Source organism: Carlito syrichta, unplaced genomic scaffold (assembly GCF_000164805.1).
Source record: "Carlito syrichta isolate Samal-C Ts95f unplaced genomic scaffold, Tarsius_syrichta-2.0.1 Scaffold130403, whole genome shotgun sequence".
Lineage (NCBI taxonomy): Eukaryota > Metazoa > Chordata > Mammalia > Primates > Tarsiidae > Carlito > Carlito syrichta.
Window position 1 is genome coordinate 143,147 of NW_007074499.1, and position 20,192 is coordinate 163,338.

The window sequence follows — 20,192 nt, forward strand, 5'->3', positions numbered from 1 at the left end:
GTGGGTGGGCATCTCCCAGGAGGCTGTAACACGAGGGCTGTTCTTATGTCCGGCTTTTTTTTTTTGAGTTGGAGTCTCACTCCGTCGCCCAGACTGGAGTGCAGTGGCTACTCCCAGCCACCACAGCCTCGACCTGCTGGGCTCCGGCGATCTTTCCGCCTCAGCCTTCCAAGTCACTGGAACTACAGGCACAGGCTACCACGCCCAGCTCATTTTTTGTTGTAGAGATGAGGTCTCGCCAAGTGGCCCGGGCGGGCCTCGAACCCGCGGGCTCAGGCAATCCACTCGCCTCAGCCTCCCAAAGTGCTGGGATGACAGGCTGAGCCAACGAGCCCGGCCCATGTTTGGCTTTCTAAGTACAGCGAATGCCAGATGTGGGCCGACCGCAGAGTGACTGGCTGGAAGCTGCCCCGGGAGTTGGCCAGCCCTTGCAAGCACCACTCCTCAGTGCCCACCGGCCCAAGGTCAGCTTTATTGGAATCTCGGCCCTCGGATTAATGGGTCCACACAGCAGCCCCAGGCTGGCGCTGGCCTACCTGTTGGGCCAGGGGGAGAGAAGACAGCCCCCCCGCCTCCCACGAGGTCACCCTGCAGCCGGGTTGACAACTTTTCCCAGGAAGAGCAAACTCTGGGTGGTCACCTCCCACAGAAGCAGCAGGAAGGGCCTGTTGAAATGAGCACGGGGGGCCGACGTCACGTTGAGCGGCGGAGGCTGGGCGAGCAGGCCGGAGGTGGCTCCTGCGCTGGTTCCCTTCTCACTCACGTCCACCCCCGCCTTGTGTGTCACCTGGGGGACAAGATGCAGGGACAGCGTCGGTCCAGGGCGCTTCACGGGAGATGCCGCCCTCTGCAGCCCTGGGGAGACGGAGGCTGGGCCACCCCTCCAGCCCTCGGGCCTGCCTGCCCACGCAGTGTCTCCAGCCCGACTTCGTTCCCGCCTCTCTCCAGGTTCCCCAGATCGTGTCCCGACCCCGACGGTGCCCACTGAGCTCCGAGGAGGAGACACAGAGGCCTGCGCAGGGCTGGGGTTGCCGAGAGGTACCAGGCCGCGAAACCCCACGGCCACTCTTGGGAGCGTTTCCCAAGCTCCCGAGTCCACGTGGCACAGGTCTGGGGTCGTTTTCTGCCACGAGCTTAGGCTGAAGCTCTCTGAGCCTCAGGTTTCTCCGGTTGTAAGTGGTGGGCTCAGTCTACATCAGCGGGGCTCAGAATGAGCTCAGTGGAACCCAGATGTCTGACGTGCCAAGGCCTCGACCAGCCTCTGCGTGAGGACCTTTCTAAGCTTCATTTTTAAAGTTGAAAAAATATCGGCCCTTTCATTTCTGAAAAGCTCCACGGAAATATAGATCTGGCCAGGCTCTGTGGCTCAACCTGTCATCCCAGCACTTTGGGAGACCGAGGCGAGTGGATTGCCTGAGCCCACGGGTTCGAGACCCACCCGGGCAACTTGGTGAGACCTCGTCTCTACAATAAATAAAAAATTAGCCGGGTGTGGTGGTGTGCACCTCTACTTCCGGCTACTTGGGAGGCTGAGGCGGAAAGATCGCCGGAGCCCAGCAGGTCGAGGCTGCAGAGGCCGGGAGCGTGCCCCTGCGCTCCAGTCTGGGCGACGGAGTGAGACTCCGACACAAAAAACAAAAAAGAAAATATAGATCTAGTTCACTGTGAAAAAATTATTTAAAAAGTGAAACTATTTCTTCTCCTTCTTGCTCATCTCCCAACACACACGCGCGCACACGCACACACACACACACACACACACACACACACACACGCCCATATCCCCGCTGTCTGGGCTGCACAGTCAATCCTCAGCTGATCTTTCCCACATGAAAGGCAGAATCTTTCTCTTTTTAAAATAAAAAAATTAAAAATTAAATAAAAGAAAGAACCCTTTTCTCATGCATTTCCCACTCAGATAGTAATGACAACTCTGTCCTGAAGTCAAAAGGACCCACGAAGCTCAGGGGAGAACACTTGCATTACCATTCCCAAATCCCAACTCTTCCTTCCTGTCCCAGAGTTCTGAATCCTGGGCCATCTCCCAAGACTCGGGGTGCCTCCCCCCGGGAGGGGAACACAGCCCGCCCTAGGACTGTTCGTCCTGGTCGTGGGACTTGCTTCAGCCACGGCAATGAGTGGCCACGGCGGAGGCATGTGAGAGAACCATTAAGAGCCACTGCACGGCTTCTCCTGCCTGAGAATGGCATGTCCCAAATACGGACTTCTTTAACCCATGCCCTGGAAAGAAGAGCACGTGTGCAGAGCTCTGCAGCTGTGGCAGTGACCGGCTTCTGACTGGTAACGTGACCCGGAAATGCACCTTTGCTGGGGTAAGGCTCTTAGACTCAGGGCTATTTTGTTACTGCTGCAAAGCTGGCTGATGCACCCCTAGTTTCTGTCCCCTAGTTACTCTCTAGCGCTAGAGCAAAGGCAGATGGAGTTTCACCGCAGCCCTGGGAGGAAGGATCGGGGATAAGAATGAAATGATTCCACACCCAGGGAAGCCTTGGCTCCCCGGGTGACCATCAGTGAGGATTCTACTCTGTTCAGAGCTCTGTATCCCACCCCGAAGAGACCTGGACAAAAGGGAGGCGGAGAGGGAGCTGCCCGTGCAGGGAAGCCTTAAGGTTATGATACTAAAGAATCTGAATAGGAAAACCCCCAGAGAACTTGACTTTCCAATGACGTGCCACGTGTCAAGGAGAGAGACCTCCCACCACACACACCTCACCCGCCACCTTACCCTGGAGATGGTTCTGCTGAGCTGCCCGGTGATTCTGGACAAGTCCACTTCTGGGGTGAATATGTGGGTGAGACCCACTCGGGGAAGTATCTCTTCCAGGTTGTACGTTCCAGAAATGGAAAGCCTTGGCAAGTGCAGGTCCAGCAGGCTGGAGGGAGAATCAGAAAGAGATGCAGCTGTCTTGTTCCATCCCGTCTCGCCCTGCCTGCTGGGACCCCCAGCTGAGGGAGAGAGAAGTTTCTCAGGCAGGGGGCCGTCTGTCTTCCCATGACACTGCTTGCCATGGAAGAATGCTCCACGCCCCGTGCCCAGAGCTCCCTCCTCGGCGGACCTCATGGAACACCCCGTGGCTGGGTCTGAGAAGACTCGGGCACAGCTATGGCTTCATCATCTTTTTCACGTTTTGGGAGGTCTTTCTAGGGGCCCAGTGCTGGCCAGGTGTTTACAGGCCTTCACAGATGGAATCCAGCTCACAACCCTATAAGGTAAATGCTGATAGCCTGTTCCCACCTCCACTCCCAACTCATCAGCATGTTCTACTGGCTAACTCCTGAACTATAACCTAAATCCACCTACTGACGTGTCCCCAGGGCAAGCCAATGCTATCTCTCACAGCCATCTCAGCTTTCTCTGGTTTCCCTGGACGCCCCTCCCCTGGCCAGCTCCTTCCTTTCTTGGGATGTGTCTTCCTTCAGGGGTTGCTCTGGGCTGAAGTCTGGTCCTGAGTTCTAGCTGCTGCATAACAAGGCCTTGACAACCAAGTGGCTTAAAACAACCGCCTTCCTTTTCTCTGCAGGTTAACTGGGCTCAGCTGGGCGGTTCTCCTGCTGGAGTCAGATGGTAGCTGGGGCTGGAGCTGCCGGAGGCTCCTTGACTGTGTGTCTGGCTCTGAACCAGGCTGGCTGGACACAGTGAGGACCGAGCCGGCACTCTGTCTCCAGCAGCGTCTCCACAAGGCCAGCACAGGCCAGCAGCTCTGCCCAGTAACCCGTCTGAGCTTCAGTTCTCTCACCTGATAAATGACACAGTGATGTCCCCTCCCTGGGGCCATTGTGGGCATCTGATGAGGGACACGGGTGTCGGGCGGGGAGCGCCTGTCAAGGGAATCACGCTCCCTCTGGCAGGTGGGCCTTTGCCACCAGATGGCCACCTTCTCTGGGTCAAGTTCAGAAATGTCTTTGGACCCAGAGCAAACCTGATCTTTTCTCCCGGGAATGACTCTTCCCCTTAATTCTGGCTTGACAATTGCCTGGACACCTGCAAGCTTGACTAACTAAACACCAGCTTGGAAGCTTCTGTTGTTCATGAATTCAGCCTAGAGACCAATTCAGATGAGAGACTCCCAGTGAGGTGGAAGGAGAGAGGTGAGAGGTCACATGAAAGTGGCACCATGGTTTTTACAGTGTCCTTGTTGATAGTCAATTCCTTGGAAAATGTTTTAGTTCAAAAAGAAGCACGTTTTAACGAGACACGCTGCTCTGCAGGAAGCCATGATTATTCTTAGGAATTTTTCTTGGTCTGAGTTTTTGGCTACACTTAATCACCTTCCGGCAATTTATTATTATTATTATCATTATTATTATTATTGTGGGGGAGAAACAGAGAAGCAGAAGGAATGGAGCTTGGGACCAGACAGACCCCTGGAAGGTGCAGCAACAGCCAGTGCGCAGTGAGCACGTGTTCTACACACCAACCCAAGTTCTCTGTAGTGACTCAATTAAGCCTCCAAGTAACCCAGTGAGGAAAGTGTCACATCCTTATATATTTTTTTCATTTTTATTTTCGATTTGGGGGCATGCATGTATGTTACATGGGCATATTGTGTAGTGGTGGGGATTGGTTCTCAGGTGGCCCGTTCCCCAGATAGAGAACACTGCACCCAATAGGTAATTTCTTTTTTTTTTTTGAGTTGAAATGTCACCCTGTCGCCCAGACTGGAGTGCAGTGGCATGCTCCCAGCTACCGCAGCCTCGACCTGCTGGGCTTAGGTGACCCTTGTGCCTCAGCCTTCCAAGTAGCCAGAACTACAGGTGCGCGCTACCACGCCCAGCTCATTTTTGATTTGTTGTAGAGATGAGGTCTCGCCAGGTTGCCCGGGCTGGTCTTGAACCCGTGGGCTCAGGCAATCCACTCGCCTCAGCCTCCCAAAGTGCTGGGGTGACAGGCTGAGTCACCAAGCCCGGCCCCAATAGGTAATTCCTGAACCCTGACTCTCCTCCCCCGTTCATTATCCTAAGTGAATGACCCAGAAACAGAAAACCAAACACCGCATGTTCTCACTTATACGTGGGAGATAAATGGCCACCCGGGTGCAAATAATAGACATGGGGAACACCAGGTCCTTACTTTTACAGCTGAGAAAACCCGGGGCCCCACGAGGTGAGACAATCGCCAAGACCACCCAGGCGGCAAAGGGCGAGAGAGTGAGCCCAGCCTAGAAGCTGGACTTCGGCAGTTGGCGTTGACCAAGGCCGCCCACGGTCCTGATCAAGGCCCTTCCGCTCCGGCACATACCACATACCTGGGCAGGAGCCGTCGGCTCCATTTCCTCAGGGTCTCCGGCTGCAGCGCGGCCTCTACCTGCTTCATTTTCCCCGGGTCGGGGAGGATCAGCAGCGCCCGGGCATTCCCGCTGTATTCTATCTGGAGGACGGTGCACGCCACCTCCTGGTCGTAGAGGAATCGGTGCATTTCCCTCTGGTGCATCATGGGGACCTGCAGGGAGGTCCTCTCGTCCACCAGGAAGCTCTCCTGTTTCGGGGTGTGGTAGCGATGGAAAGGATGCTTCCACTTGGCTGAGGACAGAACCCGTGGAACCGTGAGGCCACATTTCAAGAGAGTAGCTCTGGGCAGACATACACACAGCCGCCCTGGCCCAGTGACTTTCTCTCAGGTGCCAAAGCCTGAGACAAGGATGTGGCAGGAATGCAGACCGAGAGACCCGAACTTAGACCTGGCTCCGTCACTAGGGCGGGTGACCAAGGTAAGCTCTAATGGCCTCTGACTTGGTTCCTTTTCACAGGAACCTAGCTTTGAAGGGGCCGAAAGGTATTTCTGCCCGTAAAGCACCTTGGGCCGCGGGCGCACTTCTTGGGCCAGGGGGTACCTGATCTCAAAGTGAGACCCAAACTTTCCCTCTACAGTGACCATTTGTATACCCAACCCTGAATGGTACCCCACATCTTTAAAATAAAAATTTTAAAAACTTGTCACAAAAGTTCCTAAGAAATGAGGATGATTATTCCCAAGTCAGGAAGAGGAAATGAGCCTTTGTGAAGTCATTTAAACATTCCAGTCTGCAGAGCCATGAGGTGTCAGCCGTGGGATGGGAACGCCGCCTGACCCGGCAGCTCAGGCTGTTTGCAGAGTCGACCCTCCAGACAAAAGCCTGTAGGGACGCTCAGAGCGTCTCCCTTCACCCGCTCACTCCTGCTCCCTCATCGTCAAACTAAAAGATGAGAAAGAGTTCAGTTAATGGAATGTCTGCACGGTGCAAATGCCATTCAAATGCAGTTAGACATGCAGAATCTGTGGGTCATGGTCACGTCCACACATGCCGCATCTTCTCTTTTAGTTCTAATAATCCGTCCTCACAACCACTCCAGAAAGCGCTGGTCTTGATGATGGGAGGGGAGGACTGGGCATTCTGTCTTGCATGCCCAGACCTAATCAATGATCAAATATGGCTGGCGGTACGCCCAGAGCCACAACGTGGTTCAAGGCCACCGTCATGCTGACTCGGGATCGCTTTGAGACCCTCCCAGCTGGTCGCTCCTCTCCAACCCTTCCTCCCCTCCAAACCATCTTCTGAATTGTAGCCCACCCAACTTCCTAAAGCAGATGCGACTGAGTCACTCCACACTTAAAACTCTTGACGATCCTGAGGTTCCTGGGTAAAGTCTAGGGTCCCAGCAAGGTTCCTGCTTCCTCCTGCATTACCGCTCTCGACCCTTCCCTGGAATTCTTCTACCGTGTTGATGTTCCAGCCCTGCTAATGTGTTTCAGTTCTTCGAACCCGCAGGGGTCTGCCTCTTCCCTGGACCTTTCCCCATGCGGCTTTTCCCAACCTGAACCCTCATTGCCTGAGTAGACAACCCGCTTCTCGTGTCTCATGGCTCTTTTGCCAGGAAGCCTTCCCTCCTCTCTAAGTCCAGATGGATGTCTCTTTCGAGAGCTCCATGGAACCCACTCAGCATCCTGCTGCGTGCGTCCCCTCCTCACCTGTTTCCGATCCACATGGACCGAGCCACCCAAGGATGGGAACACTCGGCCTGAGTTACAGATTTCCCCAAGAGGTCAGCCAGGAGCCTGTTGCCGTCTCTCTGCAGAGAGACCATCTACTTGCCGCCTGGGCAGGTCCTTACCTTTGAAGAAGATATAATTTGAGATGACCAAGAGCGTGTCTCGGTCGAGCTCCTGGAGGCAGTCCGCGATCTGCCCATATGTCTGCTTTCGCACGTAGTCTTTGATCTGCCTCCCGGTGGTCGCAGAGTCCGTGAAGTTGGCAGAAAACGCCAAAGCTCCGTAGAGCTCCTTGCTGCGGTCCAAGAAGCGCTGCTGAGGCTTCAGCTGCTTGTCCAGGAACAGGGAGGTGCCTGCTTGTAGTTCAAGTTTGGGACTGGGCAGGTCGAGGGTGCGGATCAGGTTCTGGAAGCCCTGGTGAATCTCGGCTTCTGGGGTTTCTGTGAGGTTGAAGCCGAGACCCTCCAGGATCCGAGCTGGGGTGTCCGCTTGGGCCCCCAGAGAAAGCAGGGCCAGGGTGGTGGAGATGCCCACCGGGGAGAAGAAGATGTTCCCAGCGGTGTCTGTCGCCAGTTGCCGATACAAACGCAAAGCAAAGCTGGTAATGGTGGGCGTGACCTTGTGGTAGGCGGGGGCTGACGCTGAGAACGGATGGCTGGGGCGTCCAGGCCCCTCCGGATCCTTAACTCCATGGGCCGAAAGGGGCTGACAGTGGACACAGGCCAGGATCCCTGCCCCCAGCAGCCACGTGCAAGCCGGCCCCATCCTCTGAAAACAAGAGGGTGGACACGTCACTCTCCTTCCCAAGTAATGCCATGGTTCTTTACTGCTTATACAGCCACCCCCACTATTCACGCTATGCTCCACGGACCCGCCAAGGACAAGGGCATAGGCAATTAGGGCTCGGGACACTGTCCTCCAAGGCTTCAGCCAGGGCATGACCCTTCACCCACTTTGCATGTTGACAAGTCTCCGAGATGTTAAGTAAAGGTCTCCGGGCTGTAAAAACAAAGAAACAAACGTTCATAGTCTACACTCCCTCCCTTCTCCATTCCTGACTTTATTTTCTTTCTTCTTTCCAGTCATTCTTTAGTCATTCATTCAGTTTCAAGGGTCTAGCTGGTCTGAGAAGTGCATTCAGGCCTCGCTATTCCATGGGGAAAAGAAGTCAGCCAAACCTCTGACTTTGTAGAGTTGGGGTCTAGTGGGGGTGATACTCAAGAGCTTAATAAGCAAACACGTATGTGAGTACCAACCACGAAGAATGATCCAGAGCCAGGAATGCTTCCGGACTCTGCCAAGGGGTGAGGCTGGGTCTCCTGCACCTAGGGGTGGCGGTGACCACGCTCTTACCCATTGCGGGGACAGGTTGATGTGCAAAACTTCAACCAGACCCTGGAAGACGTGCGGCCCCGCGCTCTTGCTGTGTCATTAGCTGGAGGGTGGACGTGGCGGTTGGCTGTTAGTGCAGGAGTGAAACAGTGGAAGGACTAACACGGCTAACTCTGTTTTTGTTGAAGGGGCCTCTGGCCTCTGTTCATGCTTGCAGTAGGCTAGGACAATTTTGAAACTCTGGGAAGATAATGCTGGAACCAGTCTGCCCCAAGTATGCAGCTGTCTGGGCTAAGGGGAGGATGTAGCCACTTAGCATGCGTTGTTCAGACTTACAGGAGCACTGTGACCTGACCAAGGACAGAGAAACTTCCCACCCTCTTCAGACCCTCCCTGGTACCCAGATGTCTGCAGCCATTGGTCACGTCTTGAGCCCATACCAATGGGAACGTTATGGCACATGGCGTTTTCCATCGGAGATACATTTTCTGGTCCATGACATCAGTGGGTCTGAGGGATCCCACAAGAAGCTGACTCCCCGGAGAATGCAGTTTCCACATCCTGATGAAGTGGATCCCAACCAATCAGTGACCACGCTTTTCCAACAGCTCACTCTCACAATCCCCTTGAAAACTCCAGCCCAAATATCTTCGAGGAGACAGTTTGGGGGACATTAGCCCACCATCTCCTCAGGCTGCCTGCTCTTGGGTAAACCCGTTTTCCTTCCACCAACCCTCATCTCTAGAGTTTGGCTTTTGAACATCGAGCTGCGTGGGGACCGTGTGGATGAGGACAGCCCACGAGGGATGGCAAAACAGAATGGATGGCGCCTGGGAGGAGTGGTGAGAGGGAGACGGACTCTGTCTCCATGTCTCCGTCAAGCCTGTTAGCTGGGACGCCTCGTGTCACACGCAGGGGCCGAAACCTCTGTCTTTCTTGCTGCCGGGGTGTTGGGAAAATGCCTGTCATGGCCTGAACTGTGTCTGCCAGAAAGTCATATGCTGAAGTCCCAGCTCTCAGGACCTCAGACCATGATCCTGTTTGGAAGTCGGGCCCCTGGAGATGGAATTCGTTATGTGAAGGTGAGGTCATTAGGGTAAGCCCGTATTCCAGCATGCCTGGTGTTCTTGTAAGAAGGGGCAATTGGGACACAGACATGCACACAGAGAGGGCACCACATGACAAGAAAGGCAGAGACCGGGGCGATGCTTCTACAAGGCAAGGAGCGCCGGAGACCGCCAGCAAACTAGGAGAGAGGCAGCGTGGGAGAGAGGCCTGGAGTTCCCTCCAGCCTCAGAAGGAACCAACCCTGCAGATACCTTGACCTTGGACTTTCAGTCTCAGAACTCTTTCGTTTAAGATACTCAGCGTGCGGAACTTTGTGAAGGCAACCTTTGCAAACAAATACAGCATCTCATGCGCTTCATTTTACGTTATCGATGTGCCAGAAGACACTTCTGTCCACTTCTAGGTGGTCAACATGGTGCAGGAGCTGGAAGGCCCTGGCTCTGGGGCAGGGAACGTGGCCCAGGCTGGAGAGAAGCCACAGACTGGACAGTGTCAGTCCTGCCTGTGTCCTGGGCCCCTCGTTCCCATCAGCCACCTCCACGCGTCCTCCAGAGGATTGCGGCCCCAGTGCCACCTGGACCCGTCCACGCCTTGGTGTCCGCAGAAAGGGGAGCTGTCCCCTTCTGCTCCCTTCAAAACTGGCCCTTCCCCCACTCTGCACACAGCAGCTGTGCACAGCCGGCCACCTCATCAGTGCTTGCTGGTTTATCCTGACACCATTTGGGTCTTAACCAGCACCTGCAATACTTTTTTGCCCAAACCAGCAAAATGGTTTTGCAGACGGTTTATAGCCCCTGGCGCCCTAAATACCCCGCCAAACCACAAGGTCTAGCTGTCCGGGAGGGACAGAGGTAGCCCCGTTATCTACTGTGTTGAAACGCGCTTGCTGGTCAAAGGGCTGCAGGCACGGCCCCAAGTTCCCAAGGCCACAGCCCGCCTCCCTCCAGCACAGCTCAGCGTGGGTGGCTTCAGGACGGTTTCAACACTTCAGATTTTTCTCTTGCTGGAAAACTGAGAAGATGCAAAATGATTGAAAAATTGGTCTGCCCTGGATAAAATAAGGAAAGTGACTGCGATAAGACTATTTCTGGTTTGTTCTTTCTTTTTTCTTTTTTTGAGTTGGAGTCTCACTCTGTTGCCCAGACTGGAACGGCCACTGCAGCCTCAACCTGCTGAGCTCTGGCGATCCTTCTGCCTCAGCCTTCCGAGTAGCCAGAATTACAGGCACGTGCTACCATGCCTGGCTGATTTGTTATTTATTGTAGAGATGAGGTCTCACCAAGTTGCCCAGGCGGGTCTCGAACCCGCGGGCTCAGGCAAATCCACTCACCTCAGCCTCCCAAAGCGCGGGATGACAGGCTGAGCCACCGAGCCCGGCTGTTCTTATCTTGTTGAACTCAGAACCATTTCCTATCCCCACTGCACCCCAAGGAGCCCCAGATTTGCGGGAGGGCCTGCTTCCTAGAAGGGCCTGAATTGTAGGTCAGGGGTCCTGGCTGGAATCCAGGCCCTGCAGGAACTCACTGGGTGACACCGTGCAAAGGAACCTCTTGGAAACCCAGTGTCTGCATTTGCAAAATAAATGTTCTTCTGGGGAGTGAGGCTGCTTCAACACGATATGACCAAGCAAGTAAAAAGGTCATAATCGTAGTTTTCTTCTGTTCTACCCAAGCTGGGTGTAGCGGGACCCAATTCACTGCCTGACACCCTATCCCAGAGGAAAATTAAGAACTCTGTTCACAGATGATCACGCTCTTCTTATTAAGGGTTTATCATGGGATATTAGAGACATTGCATCACTGATTCCCAGCAAGGAGTGGGGAGAAAGTGTGAAGGGAGTCCCGTGGTAATTTGCATCAGCTCAGTGACAGAGTGGGTGGTCATGGGACTGGAGTTTCAGTAGGGGAGAGCCGGCAGCAGAAGCCTCTGGAATGCCCAGAACAGTCACATGCAATGCGGAGTGGTCCTGCCCGGAGGTCCCAGTGCCCCTGCTGAGAGACGTTTGCTTGATCCTATTCAACGCAATCCTGCCATCCCGAAGACACAGGGGTCATCTTCCCCTATTGCACACGGGGGCAGGGGACGGCTGCCTCAGTGCCAGGACAAACACCGGTAAGAGGCAGAAGCAAGGCTCAAGCCACAGACCCAGGTTTCCAAGCCGAATCCTTCCATGTGACAGAGCTTCTAGTGAATCTGCTACAGCAACGTTGCCATTTTGCTTTGAGATGCAGCGTTCGTTCTGTTGTCTTGGCTAAGTGCCAGGAGTATCTGGAACTCCTCTCTCAGATTTCTTGAAGGCCAAGTGTTCCATAAAAGGTGATTGAAAACCTGAACTAATTCCTCCTTCAAGACTCAGAGGCAGTACATGGCTGCATGTTTTCTTCAGGGGACTTACTTCTCCCATCCCTACTGTCAGAGAGATAGAGAGAGGAGAGAGAGAGGCTGAGGCTGAGACGGATAGAGAGAGAGAGAGAGAGAGATAGAAAGGAAGACCGAGGGTGACACAGAGAGACACACACACACAGAAAGACAGAGAGAGTACAAGACAGAGACAGAGAGAGACCGAGTGTGAGACATACACACACAGAGATAGAGAGAGTGAGACAGAGAGAGTGAGAGAGAGACACAGAGAGAGTGCAAGATCGAGGCAGAGAGAAAGAGAGAGAAAGAGACAGAGAGAGAGAGACAGAGAGAGAGAGACAGAGAGAGAGAGAGAGATCAAGAGTGAGACCGAGAGAGAGAGACAGAGACAGAGACAAAGAGAGTGTGAGACAGAGTGTGTGTAACACAGACACACACACACACAGACAGAGACAGAGAGAGAGAGAGAGAGAGACCAAGAGTGAGACCGAGAGAGAGACAGAGAGAGTGCGAGACAGAAAGAAAGTGAGAGAGAGTGTGTGTGAGACAGACAAACAGACAGACACACACACACAGAGAGAGAGAGAGAGAGAGAGCCCGAGGGGGCAGCCGCTGCCTCCGGCGTGGGCACAGCTGGTACTCACAGAGCAGGTGCCGAGCGGGCTGGGCCTTCAGCATGTGCCGCCTCCTTCCACAGGAAATGGGGCTCGGAGTCCGCAGCAGCCGGGTCAATATTTGCCCGGGCCGTTCCTGGAACGGGCACGAAGTCAAGGTGCAGCAAGCAGGAAGGGTCCTCTTCTGAGCGTCTGTCCCGCTGCCTGTCCTCCAATGAGCGCGGGACCCGCGAGGTCCGAGGACGGCCTGACGCCGGCAGCGCCAGCAGGGACGGCGGCGAGGCTGGGCTGGTGCTCTGTGTGGTCCGGCCGTGCTCGGCATGGATCACCCTCGCAACCGAATGCGAGGGAGCCACTGCCACCCCTGCTTTACAGCTGGGAGACTGGAGCCCAGCGAGGCTTTTTGCTTGTTTATTTTTTGAGTCAGAGTCTCACCATGGCCCAGGCTGGAGGGCAGTGGCATGCTCACAGCCACCGCAGCCTCGACCTGCTGGGCTCAGGTGATCCTTCCATCTCAAGTACCTGGAGCTACAGGCACGCACCGCCACGTCCGGCAAATTTTTTTGATTTGTTGAAGAGACAAGGTCTCACCAGGCTGCCCAGGCCGGTCTTGAACCTCTGGGCTCAGACAATCCTCTTGCTTCGACCTCCCAAAGTGCTGGGATGACAGGCGTGGGCCACCACGCCCAGGCCCTGCAAGGTTAAACAGCCCGCTCTCAGGTGGGGGTGGGTCCACTGAGAAAATGATCTGACCCCCCAGTCTAAGCCCTTACTACCACTCCAAATCATCCCAGCATTGTGTCGACACTTTGAATAAATATAATCTGTGTACAGAAAAAAAGACTGGAAGGAAATTCAGCAAATAGAGCAAAACCCTTCCTTCTGCCCCTCTGTCCCACTTCCACAGAGTGGGGTCACCAGTCCTGCTCCCCACATCTCCCAGTACCTAGAACAAAGCCAGGAATGAAATGGATGGCTGTTTGTGATGGACTCTCTTGGTGGAGTTGAGCTTCTTCTTTGTAAAGTTTTGTGCTCTCTGAATTTCTTACAAAGGGCATGTACCTTATTTATAATAAAATCCAATAAAACTTTATTGCTAAAATGGAGCATTATTTAATCATACAAGTCACGCTTATTGTACAATCAAAGCTGGTTCAGGCTGGCACGGTGGTGCCCATCAAGAGGTCCTTTAAAAACGCAGAGTCCACTGGGGGCCAAAGCTGAGCCTTTGGCGACTTTCACACTGGGCTGGGACGGTTATCCTTGATATTCTGTGGTTGGTGACTTTGAATTCATGGGCTAAACTGATGACCCAAGCCGACTGCCCCTGCGCCCTGTTTCCCCGGAAATGCAGGGGAAGGGTGATTCTGCAGACCCTCCCACCACCAGCCCCAGCCCTGCAGGGCCACCCCACCTTGCCGCTTCCCACACGGCACTGAAGGCTCTTGCCGCCCACACCACGTTCCACCTTCCTGTTGCCTTGGGCTCCCTGTGGGGTCCGGTCGGGGGGGGGTGTCCCCTTCCCTTGGGAACCCAAGTCATCGACTGTTCTTTTGAGGACAGTTGTCTCTGTGTCTGCCGTCTTACCAGACCTGATTGAAACGCGTTTCCGTGCATAATTCGAGGTACGCTGAAAAACAAACGTGACGCATAGGCTCTCAGAAAACAGAGCTGTGACCTTCCCAGGCTGATGGAAGCGGCCTGTGACTGTGTCGGGCCTGCTTGCTAGCATACGTGCGAGTGGCCACCTGGACGCCACCTGAGGCTGCTTGCCTTTTTAAAAATATTATTTGAAGCCAGGTTCGGTGGCTCAGCCTGTCATCCCGCGCCTTTGGGAGGCTGAGGTGAGTGGATTGCCTGAGCCTGCGGGTTCGAGACCTGCCTGGGCAACTTGGCAAGCCCTCATTTCTACAAGAAATCGAAATATTAGCCGGACGTAGTAGCGCACGCCTGTAGTTCCATCTACCTGGAAGGCTGAGGTGGAAGGATCGCCAGAGCCCAGCAGGTCGAGGCTGCAGTGGCTGGGAGCGTGCCACTACCCTCCAGCCTGGGTGACAGAGTGAGACTCCAACTCAAAAAAAAAAAAAATTTTTATTTGATTTTAAAGATGTGGTTATAATTCAGCATTAGGTGTACAAGTGGGCACCATACAGGTCAAGTTTGGGCCTCACTTTGGTCCCCACTGCGCCGGGTTTGCCATCAGGTGCCCTGATTGACGTTGTGTGCCCCTACCCAAGTGTCCCGCTACTGCCAATCCCTTTCTTGTAGTGTTACGGTAAGTGCTCAGGGTCCGCTTATGAGTGAGAACATGTGGTGCTCCATTCTTTGTTTCTGTGAAAGATCACGGAGTATGACAGACTCTAAATCCATCCAGATGGCTGCCAAGTCCATGATTTTGTCCTTTTTTATGGTTGCGTAATATTCCATTGTGTATATGTGCCACACTTTTTTAATCCAGTCCACTCTCGACGGGCAGCACAGTTGGTTCCGTGTTTTTGCTATTGTGAACAGTGCTGCAATAGACATGCGTGTGCAGGTATCTTTCTTATGGAATGATTTGAGTTCCTCTGGGTATATTCCAAGAAGGGGGATTGCAGGGTCATATGGAAGGTTGAGTTTTAGATCTTTTAGGAATTGCCACACTCTTTTCCACAGAGGCTGCACTAGTTCACACTCACACCGACAGTGTAGAAATGTTCCCTTTTCCCCGCATCCTCTCCAGCATCTGTTGTTTTCTGAGTTACTGAAGACAGCCATCCTGACTGGAGTTAGGTGGCATCTCAGAGTGGCTCTAATTTGAATTTCTTTGATGATCAGAGAGCCTGAGCACTTTTTCATGTATCTGTGGGCTGCTCGTGTATCTCTTTTTGAGAAGTCGTTAGTCCACCTTTTTTTTGAGTTGGAGTCTCACTCTGTCGCCCAGATTGGAGTGCAGTGGCCACTCCCGGCCACCGCAGCCTCGACCTGCTGGGCTCCGGCGATCCTTCCGCCTCAGCCTTCCGAGTAGCCGGAACTACAGGCGCACGCTACCACGCCTGGCTAGTTTTTGATTTATTGTAGAGACGAGGTCTTGCCAAATGGCCCGGGTGGGTCTCGAACCCACGGGCTCAGGCAATCCACTCGCCTCGGCCTCCCGAAGTTCTGGGAATACAGGAGGAGCCTCCGAGCCCAACCCTGCCCACTTTTTATTAGGGCTGTTTATTCATGTCTTTTGCCCACTTTTTATTAGGGCTGTTTGCTTTTTTCTTTTGGCACAGTTGAGTTCCCTGTAGATCCTGGATGCTAGGCCTTTGTCAGACATGCCGTTGGCAAATATCTTTTCCCATTCTGTGGGCTGTCTCCTTGCTCTCTTGAGGGTTTCTTTTGCTTGGCAGAAACTTTCCAGTTTGATGAGGCCCCATTTGTCTATCTTATCTCTTATGGCATGGGCTTTTGGGGTTTTATCAGGAATTGGTTGCCTATTCTGATTTCCATAAGGATGTCTCCTGTGATTTCTAAGGTTCTTTTAGTTTGAAGTTTTACGTTTAGGTCTTTGATCCTTTTAGAGTTGATTTTTGTGCATGGTGATAGGCAGGAGTCCTGTTCGTTCTTTTGTATGTGGTCAGCCAGTTTTCCCTGCACCTTTTACTGAATAGGTTCTTCTCTCCTCAGTGGTTGTTGCTGGACACTTTGTCGAAGATGGGGTGGTTGAGAAATTGAGATTTTGCTTCAGGAAACTCTACCCCATTCCATTGGTCCATATGCCTGTTCTTGTACTAATACCAGACTAATCTGATTATTGCAGCCTTATGATAAAGTTTTTCTTTTTTTTTTTGGAGTTGGAGCCTTACTCTGTCACCCAGGCTGGAGTGCAGTGACCGCTCCCGGCCACCGCAGCCTCGACCTGCTGGGCCCCGGCGATCCTTCCGCCTCAGCCTTCCCAGTAGCCGGAATTACAGGCATGCGCTACCACGCCCGGCTGATTTTTGGATTTATGGTAGAGATGAGGTCTCGCTGCCCAGGTGGGTCTCGAACCCGCGGGCTCAGGCCATCCACTCTCCTCAGCCTCCCAAAGGCGCGGGATTACAGGTTGAACCACCGAGTGTGATAACTCCTGCTTTGTTTCTTTTGCTGAGGATTGTTTTTGCTATTCGTGGATGTTTATGTTTCCATATGAATCTCTGTATTGTCATTCCCAGATCCGAGAAGAATGATGTTGGTTACTTAATGGGTATAACATTGAATCTGTAGATTTCCTTGGGTAGGATGGACATCTCAACCATGTTGATTCTTCCAATCCACAAGCATGGAATATTTTTCCATTTGCTTGTATTGTCTTTGATTTCTTTGAGCAGTGTTTTGTAGTTTTTTGTTTTGCTTTGGTTTGAGTTAGAGTCTCCCTCTGTTGCCCAGACTGGAGTGCAGAGGCACGCTCCCAGCCACCGCAGCCTCTACCTGCTGGGCTCCGGCGATCCTTCTGTCTCAGCCTTCCAGGGAGCCAGAATGACAGGTGCGCGCTACCACATCCGGCTAATTTTTGATTTATTGTAGAGACGAGGTCTCACCAAGTTGCCTGGGTGGGTTTTTATAGTTTTCATTGTAAAGGTCTTTCACTCCTCTGGTTAGGAAGATGCCAAGGTATTTCATTTTTTTGTGGCTATTGTGAATGGGATTGTGCTTTTTATTTGGTTCTCTGCCTGTTTTTGGTTGGTGTATAAGAATGCGACTGTCTTTTGCACGTATATTTTGTACCCTGAGACTTTGCCGAAGTTCTTTATCAATGCAAGGAGGTTTTTGACAGATTCTCTTGAATTTTCTTTGTATAGGATCATATCGTCAACAAGGAGGGATAAGTCAACTTCCTCTTTTCCTACTTGGCTACCTTGATTTTCTTCTCTTGTCTGACTGCTCTAGCTAGGGCTTCCAATACAATGCTGACTAGAAGGGGTGAGAGTGGGCAGACTTGTCTTGTTCCGGTTTTCAGGGGAAATGCTTCCAAATTCTGTCTGTTTAGCAATATATTGGGTGTGGGTTTGTCATAGATGGCTCTTATTATTTTGAGGTGCGTTCCCTCTATGCCTGGGTGTTCAGAGGTTTGTTTTTTTAAAAAAATTAAGAATGGATGCTGGATTTTATCAAAAGCTTTTTCTGCATCTAATGATATAATCATGTGGTTCTTTTTACATGTGCTGATGTATTTCATTACATTTATGACCTTGCAGATGCTAAACCAGCCTTGCATCCTGGGAATGAAGCCTACTTGGACATGGTGGACGATTTTTGAGATATGTTGTTGGATTCGGTTTGCTAGAATCTTGTTGAGAATTTTTGCATCTATGGTCATCAGGGATATAGACCTGTAGTTCTCTTTCTTTGTTGGATCTTTAATCGTTTTGGGTATCAGTGTAATGTTAGTTTCGTAAGATGATTTGAGGAGAATCCCGTCTTCCTCGATTTCTGGAACACTTTCAGTAGGATTGGGATCAGCTCCTCCTTGTGTGTTTTGTAGAATTCTGCTGGAAAGCCATCTGATCCAGGGATTTTTTTGGTAGGTAGCTTTCTAATGATAACATCAGATTCCTGGGTTGTTATTGTCTGTTTGAGGTCTTAACTCCTTCTTGTTTCAACTTTGGGAAGTTGTGTGAAGTCCAAAAGTCCTCCATTTCATTGAGGTTATTGAGCTCGTTCCCATACAGGTGTTTCCATCCAGCACAGTAGACTCTGATAATCTTTTGTATTCCTTTGGGGTCAGTGTGACTTGATTGTATTTCTGATTGTGTTTATTTGGGCTTTTTCTCTCTTTCTCTTGGTCATTCTGGCTAGGCGTCCATCGATCTTGCTTATCCTTTCAAAGAAACAGCTTTTTGTTTCGTTGATTTTTTTTCTATGATATTTGTACCTTCTATGTCCCATATTTGGGCTTTACCTTGGTGATCTGGATTCTTCTGTTGAAGGTAGGGTTTTGGTGGTCTTATCTTTCCAGCTCCCTTAGGTGATTTGTTAGGCTGTCAACTTGTGATCTTTCTATTTTCTTGATGCGTGTTCAAAGAGATAAAAATTCCCTTCTTAGTGCTGCTTTCATGGCATCCCAGAGGATTTGGTAAGATGTGTCTTTATTTTCATTTGTTTCCAGGAATCTTTTAATTTCCATTTTGAGTTCTGCATTGACCCAGGAGTTATTCAGCATCATGCTGTTTATGTCCATGCCTTTGTGGGTTTGGGGGAATTTTGTTGGTATTGATATTCAGGTTTTATTCCATTTGTGGTCTGACAAGGTGCATGGCAGCATTTTGATCTTATGAAATCTGTTTACGCTTGATTTCTGGCTGAGGAAGTGGTCGATCTTGGAGTAAGTGGTGATGTGGTGATGAGTAGAATTTATATTCTGTGGTCGTCGGGTGGAGTGTTCTGTAGGTGTCTATTAATTCCATTTGGCCGAGCATCAAGTTGAGGGACTGAATCTCCTTGTCGACTTTTTGCCTTGATGATCTATCGAGGGTTGAGGCTGGCTTTCATTGCAAGGTGCCACCTGGGAGCAGGTCTATAGGCCAGGGAGACCGACAGCCTCACCCACCCCAACTACTAGGGCTCCCGAAAGTGCCCAGAAAGAACTCGTGAACCACAGAATGGTGACTGGTCACTTCTTCACACCGGCCACCTTCCGTGTGACATTGCGGGATGTTCTGTCTTCTCTTGGAAACCCGTCTGACCCTGTGTGCTTCTGGGAGGGCAGGATGGTGGCTTCTCCACAGCACCCTCCAAGGAGTACCGAGGGCGGAGAGCTGGGTATTAATATTAATATTAAAGCTCGGAACGGGCAGCGTCTGGGAAACCCAGGGCTGGAGCCCTGCCACTGGGTTTTGGGCTGCTGCCACCCAGGGAGGCCCTGTGGCCTGATGTCTTGCTTTTGCTCTGAGAGTCAGCTCTTCTATCAGGGTGTGGGGCCAAGAGGAGAGTCCTTGGAGGCAACTGCTGGCTCTCCAGCATAACTCTCTCTGTCCAGCTTCTTCCCATGTCAAAGAGTGTGGGAAAGCCCTCTGAAGTGGTTGGGAGCACTGGCACCCAAGAAAAGGAATCTTTGGCTCTGATAGGAGCAGGGGCTGGGCAGGAGGCTAGGAGACACCCTCGGGGCATGGTGGAGACCCCTCAAAGGGCACGAGCGGCCTTTGCGGTGGGACTGTCTTGGCCCACTGTGCGGTGTCCAGCTCTCAGGACTCAGAGGATGGGGCCTGACCGCTGTCACTGCACCAGCCGGGAGGAGGCTGAGTGCTAGGAGGGCTGCCTGCATGGGTGACACCATTAGAGTCAGGACGGCAGCCAGCGAGGGTTGGAAAAATATTCTGTCCCCGCACACCGGTCCTGGCCAACTGGCGTCCTGGCCTCCCCAGCCCAGACTCCCTTTGGCCAACAATGCCCTCCACCACGATCTCCTTGGTTCCACCGCATTTCTTTCATCTGTGACACACGATGCCCCTGACTCACCGCCTTTGTGTACACCAAGCCCCCCGGCCCGCCTCTTACCCCCTCGGCCGTGCTATTCAGCATCTCACGGCACTTGCCATCATCTGCTCCGATTCTGCTTATTCACAGGTTTTGTTTTATTGCTTTTGTAGGGAGGTCTGTCTCCCCCACGCCCAATAGGCCAGGGACCTTGGTCGTCTGACTACCCCTAGCCAATATGAAGTGCTCAGTACGCTTTTGTTGAATGAAGGGAGGATTTCATGCAGCTGCTGAGATATGGGATGCCAACAGGTGAGTTGGCCCAGGTGTCGCGCTCACGTGGGGACCCTACAGGCGGGCGGGAGCTTCGCTGCCAGCTGAGTCCACACTCTGGTTTTACCGGGTCAGTA

The 20,192-nt window shown here is 52.4% G+C and overlaps 1 protein-coding gene across 1 annotated transcript; it reads right to left on the minus strand.

Moving 5' to 3' along the window:
* Positions 1 to 583: 583 nt before the first annotated feature.
* Positions 584 to 7,753, minus strand: SERPINA11 (serpin family A member 11). Its single transcript, XM_008048986.1, has 4 exons — positions 7,111 to 7,753; positions 5,268 to 5,541; positions 2,747 to 2,894; positions 584 to 787 (listed from the first exon to the last, which is right to left on the minus strand). Exons 1-4 carry the CDS (start codon positions 7,751 to 7,753, stop codon positions 584 to 586), a joined length of 1,269 nt encoding a protein of 422 aa, XP_008047177.1.
* Between the last annotated feature and the right edge of the window lie 12,439 nt (positions 7,754 to 20,192).